Source organism: Hyposmocoma kahamanoa, unplaced genomic scaffold (genome assembly GCF_003589595.1).
Source record: "Hyposmocoma kahamanoa isolate Upper Pololo Valley unplaced genomic scaffold, ASM358959v1 227, whole genome shotgun sequence".
Lineage (NCBI taxonomy): Eukaryota > Metazoa > Arthropoda > Insecta > Lepidoptera > Cosmopterigidae > Hyposmocoma > Hyposmocoma kahamanoa.
This window is the reverse complement of record NW_020653746.1, coordinates 232698-241660: the sequence shown is the minus strand read 5'-3', so window position 1 is coordinate 241660 and position 8963 is coordinate 232698. Positions and strand designations below refer to the sequence as shown.

The window sequence follows — 8963 nt, the reverse complement described above, 5'->3', positions numbered from 1 at the left end:
CTAAGGCCCATGTAAAGGTGTTTTGAGAATTTATGTACCTTATTTCTTTTCGGAAATATAAAATCAAACAACAGTCGATCTGACATCAACAGCGAAGAAGAAGGAACGAAATGTACTATGTCCTGAGAACAAGTAGTTTTGCACATAGATCTTTGTTCTACGGATGAGTCGAAATACAAAGATACGATGCAAGTGCATAGAAAAATTCGTGAGGTCCGCTGGCTCATTCCGTGGCTTTGTTGGTATAGCGTCTGCCACGGTATGCTCGAAGACGTCGGTTAGAATCCGGCCGGATGGAAGGAATTTTTTCTGAATGCTTCATCTTTGTATTAATTGTAACAAACTAGTGGAGTAATTTTACAAAAAAAAACATCAATTTAATAAAAACTTAAAATGTATTCCAACAATTAGCTGCTTAAACTTATTATCATGATCAACAGTAGGCCAATGTTATAATTAAACTAAGCTATAGCTGTTTGTAATATCAAAAATTTCTCTTCATTCCAGGTGTCAGATTTCGAGGACACGAACTCAAAGTACGGCATCCAGAAGCAACCTGCTCCAATAGCTACATCAACACCGAAATCAGCCCCAAAAATCTTCCCGAAGTCCAGGAGCGCCTCGCTGCATAGCCAGATGATCCAGAAGGTTGAAGCTTCTAGAAGAAAAAGAGAAGAACCGGGAAAGAAAAAAGGCAGTAGCAGCAGTTACTCTTGTAGCAGGGATAGCTTCGTAACTTCGTCGGTTAATAGCAATTATAGGTGAGACTTAGGAGGCTACATAGAATAAGTCTAAGTGGTGCTTGTCTGTCAATGTAGTGTATGGTGTTGTATGCAGCAGACTCACTAGACTGATCTACTGTCTTGGCCACAGTGAGAGGAGTAGCGGGTAGTACTAAGTAGGAGTTTGATGAGTTAAAATAAGATGGTAGTTGTGAAAAGTATATTTACAATTCTTATTACTATTGAACAATTTTCTGGTTAAATAAAACTGCAGACACACACTAAAACAATATATTCTTCCCGAAAAACCACTACATTCCTTCATCCGCCGCCATTACGACCACACTCTTGACAGTTCTAGTGCGTTGTGGCAATTACCAACTTATTTTGTTAATAATTAGAATGAATGTTATTATAATCAAATTCCTTATATGTAAATTAATGAAACTTTAAAATAACTTAATTCCTATTGCATATATAACAAAATAAACAGTATCTCATTTATCGATTTCATTTACGAGGAACACTAAAACGTAACTATATAATTTATTTAAGAGCCTCTCTCTCTCTCGTCTGAGCGTTGTCCCGGTTGCGTCCTCAGCAGTGTTGCTGCGGAGCCCGGGGTCCGCTTTCCTACTTTTTCTCCTCCACTTTGCACGGTCTTCGGCATCCTTAGTGGTGAGACCATTGGCACGCATATCAGCCTTGGCGACGTCAAGCCAGCACTTCTTGGGTCTGCCCCTTCTACCGGGGCCCGGCGGAGGTGGCATAGCCAGACATTTGTTTCCCACGTAGCATGCCGGTTTCCGTAAGATGTGGCCGTACCAACGTAGGCGGCTTTCTTGCAGATTATCTGCAATGTCACGGACGTGAAGGCTGCCGCGGATGCGGGAGTTTCTGACACGGTCTTTCCGTGAAACTCCACATATCCAGCGCAGCACCTTCATTTCCGTGACATGCAGAGCTTATGACGCTCAAGTACGGGCCACGTTTCACTGCCATATAAAAAGACAGGCCTAATGATGGATTTATAGACCTGTCCTTTCAGCTTAACCGGCTTCTTGGGGTCACAAATGACACCAGTCAACTCACGCCACAATTTATTTAAGAGTCTTGCAACTTTAAAAAACATTCTTATGTAATCTAACACTATTTATATATTAACAACATATGTATGTATTAACAGCACTTGTTGCCTGATGATGAGGCCATTTTTTGTGACATTTTAAATGCATGTTACCATCTTGCGTTTTATTGTTAATACTGATGTTCGAAGTTGAACAAGTCTCGATAAACCAAGGTTATTTATTAGTAAAAACGGGGCACATTCATAGAAGCTAAATGATAAATGACGTCAGTAAATATTTAGACATGAACTAATACAAGACAAAAAGAAAAAGAAAAGACGGAATTCTCAAACTCAGAAGTGCGTGTCCGGATTCGAAGCCACGGCCCCTGCTTGAAAGGCGGCTGGTCAAACCATTAGAGTGCCACGACACTAATTGTCATTATAAATTATCTATGAAGTTCTTAAACATTTAAGATAGGTATTCGTTTAGAGTTTACAATTTAACTTCTTTTTTAATTAAGTTTTATTGAATGACAGGATTTCACCGCAACGATATTCAATTATTTTTTGTGAAATTACTCCAATAGTTTCATTGACTTACAAATAAATGGACGACGGGTCTAATACAAAAACCACGAAAAAAATGTCCCAAGTCAACCTATTTAAACGTATTGACATGTAAAGGAATTTGAAGAAGCTAAAACGTTGAATTTAAATTGTAATGTCATCGCAGTATCGCGCTGTCAGTCGAACAAATTAAGACTAAAGCGGAGTTTGACGCTCTGTATACGATTTTAACGCCTTACAAGTTCGGACACTTTTTAGCGCGGACCCGACGTCCATATAATTGTAAGTCAATGAATAGTTTGTTATCACTATTAATACTAAGATCGAACACTCAGAAAAAAATAATTTTTTTTTATAATTTCAAGTGTTTTTGTTGTGTTTTTTTTTTATAATAAGCTACACGCATTAATTAGCACTGTGTCAGCTATCAAACACACATTTGAAGTTGATGAATTTGTAAAAAAAAATCAGTATTAGAAAGGGGCATTGCTCAAAACAGAAAAAATTGGCACGTGATCCACTGGACTAAACAGTTTGAAACCCTCCGACTTAGTCCATGCAACCTTCTTTTACGTGCAGGTTTTATCATGTTTTACTTTGCCGTTAACGAGGTATTGCCATTAAAATTTACAAATGTTTGTAAATTAAATAGTACCGGTAAACGAGAAATTACTAACGAGGGTCTGCCGAGCTATTGAAAACATTCCTAGATATCGTTATCCAACTGCGTTTAGTTTAGTTGGTGAAATAGATTATAAGAATAATAATCTCAGTACAGAGTACTAAAAAAACCGACCTCAAAAGTACGTGGAATTACGTCTATTTGCTAAGTTTTATAGAAATATCCCCTAGTTCGCCACTATACAGGACTTGACACTGGAGATAATAAAAATTGGTTCTCATTACTCAAAGTATATTGAGAGAAAAACGCCTTGAAGTGGAGAAATAGCAAAATCAACCATTAAAGTAATTGCTCCTAAATTATAGTTAGGCGCTATTTATAAAAATGAATCTTCATACGTGAACAGCCACCCTTCGGTGAATGATTTTCTTCAAAATGAAATGGGACCACTATGGAAGTACCCCCTTTCCAACAAAAAAGAATCATGAAAATCGGTTCACAAATACCGGAGTTATCGCGTAACATACATACAAAAAAAAAGAACATATAGTCGAATTGAGAACCTCCTCCTTTTTTGAAGTCGGTTAATAATGAAAACCCTTTTATATACATTTTTAAGACTCTAAAGGCCCAAAATATAGGAATGCATTTGTCTTGAATTAAAATAAATTAATAAAATTGAACAAAATCCAGACTTTATATAGAATGTTAAGAGATTTCCAAATTATATTCTTGCTTTGTAAACAATAGGACGTTCAATAACTTTCATTCGATAACTGTGTTTTGAATAACGTTAGTAGCCTTTGCCGGTCGAGAACTTCGAGTAGTCGTACGGGTGTGACGTCATTTCGGTTCGGTTTCGAATACGACAGTTTAACGGTCGATTCGGGTGTTATGAATAAAAATGAAAAGAAATCAAATATCTAATCGAATCAATCGATAACCGAGTTATCTTAAGGTTCTGAATCGACCCCCTGGTCAGATTGTCAAGCCAAATTTTGATATCGAGTTCTTAGGTTTTCGCGATTGTTACACATAGGAAATGAAACTATTTTTCCGGATTTAAATCGCGTATATTTGTTTTTTCAAACAAACCGACGTTTCGGGCCCTTTACAGGTCCCATGGTCACGGTTGACTGAGGTGGTACAGTCTTCGACCAGTTATGTCTAATATTAATGCTAACCACCCTATTTTTTCACTATAGTTACAATAGTTATTAATTAAATACCTTCTTTTTAATTTTACAAAGAAAACATTCCAATTTACGCTACATTAAGTTTTACACATTATTTTATTGAATGAATTTTTATAAAGTTTAATTTATTATTAATTATTAATATAAATTAGAATAAACTAAAACAAATTTTTATATCTCTCAGATACGCACCGAGCACAGAACTGGACTACTCGTCAGTCTCTCCAGAATATTCTGGCCAGTCGTCAGCAGATATGTCTCCCAAGAGATCCATGATGACCAGAGACGAAATATCGTCTAGAAGCCAGGAGTTGCAATTCTCCAGGTGACTATAAATACTACGCTAGACTTTTTTTTAGAAGAACAAGACAGTTGCAGCAATATCAGAACCGCTGTTGACGCTGTCTCGCCAAAACTCAAAGCGTCGTAATAAACGATCGTCGTATCAAACGATGAAGCCGTAAATGTCTATCCGTAGCCTAATATTAACACATACTGGTATAACATTATTGTCCCGGCGGCACTTAGTTAAGAAAATAATAGGCTCCCGTAAGCACTCCCGCTTTTTTCACGCACGTTCTAGTTGACGTATACTGGACAGACTATAATTGAATAAGAGTTTTTTCAGCTGCTGTGTATCAACGTGGCAGGAGTGCAGCGAGAGCACGGCCATCGCCGACCGTACAGACGGAGAGTGGAGCACCTTCTGGGCCAATTACAACAACAGCATAGCCACAGTTCCGATGAAAAACTATTACGACCAGTGTCCGACACCTTATAGGACTGAGAACATCGATTTGGCAGACTTAGGTTAGACTTTTCTTTTTTTAGGATATCAAGTGACAGGACGAACAAGGTCCATAGTAGTTGCCGAGTATATAACCAGAAATAGAGACGAAATGTAATTTAATTTGTTTGAAAACTATTCTGCCAAATCATTACGGTGACAACTGCGCTTCGATTGGCCAGCCCGAATTCAAAACAATTGACGGGTATTGTCAATTGTTTCACTTCCAATCGACCAGTTTAACTTAACCTTTACTTTAATGGACGAAAATTGAAAAATTACATATTTAATAAAATGTGATACCGTTTGTTTTGTAATTAGATGCTTTGCTGCTTTTCCCACATCACCGAATAGCACAGCCCCCCATAGTTACAGATATTATCTTTATTACAATAAATACAGAATATTTTTGGAATATACGAAGACGCACACACAGGTCTGTTGTTGGCGCTGTACTATTTCAACTTTCTAATTTGTGATTTCAGCACAAACGCGAGTTGATATTTAAAAGTGCTAGGGATGTAGGGCCCTAACTTCTCTCTATTTCTGGCTATATACTCGATGGTTGCAGTGCCACTCAGAACTTTAAATAGCAAAGATCTGGAAGGCACCTGCCCCTGTGACAAGTTGACATATGCCTGTAATTACACCAGCATTTACCCTTCAAAACCGGAAAGCAGTAATGTTCATATTACTACTTGGCGGCAGAAATCGGTAAGGTGGCAGTACTTTCCTGGACGGACTCTTTCACAAGGAGATGTACTGATAATAGAGATAGCTAAGAAGCACAGACTACATAAACTCGCCCTAAAAACATCAAATTAACTTTAGTTACTATCAATTCTGCTTCTAAACATAAATAACACCACTCATATATCACATTTAAGTTGGTTGTTGGTACCCAAACGTAATACAAAACTTATTCACATACTTTATTCTAGTAAGATATAAAATATTACATTTTGAAATATGAAAATACCGTAAAATGAGCTTTTTTTTTTGTATAATTTAATCAGGCGTTAATTACTGTTCCAAAAAATGTCGTCAAACAAAAACTTACAATTATTGCGCCTGCACAAAAATGATTAGCAATATTTCAGGAAGCCGCGAAATAAAGTTTTGCTATAATAATTTTGTCAGGCTTTAGAGTACCTTTACATGTGTATCTTTACGTGTATGTAGCTTTACACCAACTTATGTATCTACGGTACACCGCTGGTCACAAGTTTCCTTGGACTATCCGTGTCGTAACTCACCAATCTAGCCCAATACCTGTTATGACAACAAAGGGTCGACAAAAAATGTAAGTTTCGAAATATTTAAACTGTTTTTCTATTGCAGATTTCTCGGAAACATCCAAAAAACGTTCCCCAGACGACCTCAAAAACTTAAGCTACATTATACGTAACGAGGGTTTACATTTATCACCTCGCGAAACGCAAAACATCATAAAATGTGCCCACATACTCGGCAACGTTCTATCAAAAGCAATAGAAAGACGATCTAAGGAAAAAACAGACGAAGTTGACGACAAAGTACAAGAAATTCACGACCTACACGCAGCAAAAGACTCAGAAGTGGAGAACAAAAAGAAAAACCTAACTTTAAACCTAAGAGAAACAGTAGCACCTTTAGAAGTGACCGAAGAAACAAAACAATTGACAGTTACCACACAAACAGATATATCATTGCCAAACACGAAGACAGCTCCAAAAATCTTCGAGAAAATTCTAAGGCAGCTATCCAAAACGTCTCTGGAAGAGAATCTAGAGAAAAAGAATGAAAAGGTGGAGAATGGGGCGGAGAGCAAAGACGATAAGAAAGATGAATAAAATCTTTACAATTTGTTAAGTAGGACGCCGTCAAATTAGCGATGCGCGAGTTTAAATGTTACCTAATCGTTTGACTTTTCGAGGCGAATCATTCGACTCGAGTCAGATTATTATATCGGAACTACTCGAAACCTTTCACCATGTCCATGTCGAAATATCCCTGTACCTATCCGTCTACCCGTCACGTTTACGCTATTTACCAAGTGCTTTAGTAAATAGGCAGGAGGAAGGCAGTTTAACGTCGTCTTCAATGCGATGTCACACGAGAGTACAATTGGTTTGGTTTATAATATCAAGTGACGGAACAAACGAGTTGTGCGCCTGATGGTAAGCTATACATCGAGTTCTTAGGTTTTCGCGATTGTTACACATAGGAAATGAAACTATTTTTCCGGATTTAAATCGCGTATATTTGTTTTTTCAAACAAACCGACGTTTCGGGTCCCATGGTCACGGTTGACTGAGGTGGTACAGTCTTCAACCAGTTATGTATAATATTGATGCAAATCACCCTATTTTTTCACTATAGTTACAATAGTTATTAATTAAATACGTTATTTTTAATTTTACAAAGAAAACATTCCAATTTACGCTACATTAAGTTTTACAAATTATTTTATTGAATGAATTTTTATTAAGTTCAATTTATTATTAATTATTAAAAGAAATTAGAATAAACTAAAACATATTAATTAGTACTGCAGTCTTGTCTGTTTGGGATTTTTCATTAGAGGAAATACTGGATCCCAAACTGGTGGTACGGAGAAACCATCTTCCCTGTTGAAATTAGGATGTTTTTTAATTTCAATGGCCTCTCGCAGCATCCTGGGTAGATAACGGACTTCTTTTGCAAGGACCTGGGGTTTGGTCAAACTTCATTGAATGTGTAGGTTTATCCATGACATGCTCGCAGACTGCAGACTTGTTTACGCGACGGTGTTTGACATTAGCTATATGTTCTTTGACGCGGGTACAAATACTTCGCTTTGTTTGTCCAATATAAGAGAGACCTAAGAGAGAGGTAAGCTACACGCCTGTCCATAACAGTTGCAGTGCCACTCAGAGCTTTAAATCGCAAAGATCTGAGGGGCCACTGCGTCCGTCATCCTGAGAGATAAGTTGACAAGTCCCATGTGCCTGTAATTTCATAATTTCACGACGATGCACGTTTTGTAGAAGACTTTAACAAAACTTTTCGACTTTTGATCGATTTTTGCGTAGAAATACACCTCTGTGCGACGACTGATTACCACTAGCTTAGAGACGTCTTCTCACCAATTATAACTGCAATATCTATACGAGTTATTACAGTTTTATTACAATTGCAACAACAAAATGTTATTCATTTCCTTATAATAACTACAGTATCTAATAGATACTGCACTTATAAGATGGTAGATTTTGTAAAAAATAATAAAATTAGTAACTTTTAGATACTGCGATTATTGCTAGAATTTCATCGCCTTTGACTCAAAAATTATATACAATCTAATCTTACTGCACTTTAAATTAGCAAATGTATGTAAGTATATATGTAATACACATCGTTCTAAATTACTGCAGTTTCACTTCCTGTATTACAGGGTTACCATGGGAATTTTGATACGTGAGTTAGAGCCAAATATAGATCTTGTTTTGGTGTTAACGATTATGTATTTAACTCAATTTCGTCAAAAATGCTAGTTACTGCACTTTCCATTAGGACGGCAGATTTCTGGTTATGTACTCGATGGTTGAAGTGCCACTCTGAGCTTTAAATCGCAAAGATCTGAAAGGTATGACAAGTTGACATATGCCTGTAATTTCACCACCACCCAGTAATGCTGACATTACTGCTTGGCGGCAGCAATAGGCAAGGTGGCAGTGGTTTCCTGGCAGTGGTTAAATGGCGGGGCAGCATTTCACGGGTAGCTTTCCCACTACTTGGGCCCACACCGCCGCCCGAACTTGGGAAATTGGTCACCCGACCTCCTAATAGCAACTCCCAAACGAGTCGGAACACGGTAAAAACCATTTGGCGACACGACTGAGTCGGAATGGGTGGGTAGTTAATGCTCTGATGATATAATATTTAAGCCTGAAACATACTGACAGCGGGTGCATATCTGGCGCGTGTCGGGTCGGGAGCACGGCGGTTGTAATTCCGTGTATATGGACGACAAAACTCC

General features: G+C 37.6%; 1 protein-coding gene across 1 annotated transcript in view; it reads left to right on the top strand.

Annotated features, from left to right (window-relative positions):
- Nucleotides 1–6822, top strand: part of LOC113228345 — an 8785-nt gene extending 1963 nt beyond the window's left edge. The window contains exons 4-7 of the mRNA XM_026461610.1: nt 508–761; nt 4361–4501; nt 4805–4986; nt 6305–6822. Coding sequence (XP_026317395.1) covers nt 508–761; nt 4361–4501; nt 4805–4986; nt 6305–6795 — 1068 coding nt within the window. The 3' untranslated portion in view covers nt 6796–6822. The remainder of the gene's footprint in view (nt 1–507; nt 762–4360; nt 4502–4804; nt 4987–6304) is intronic.
- The last annotated feature ends 2141 nt before the right edge of the window (nt 6823–8963 follow it).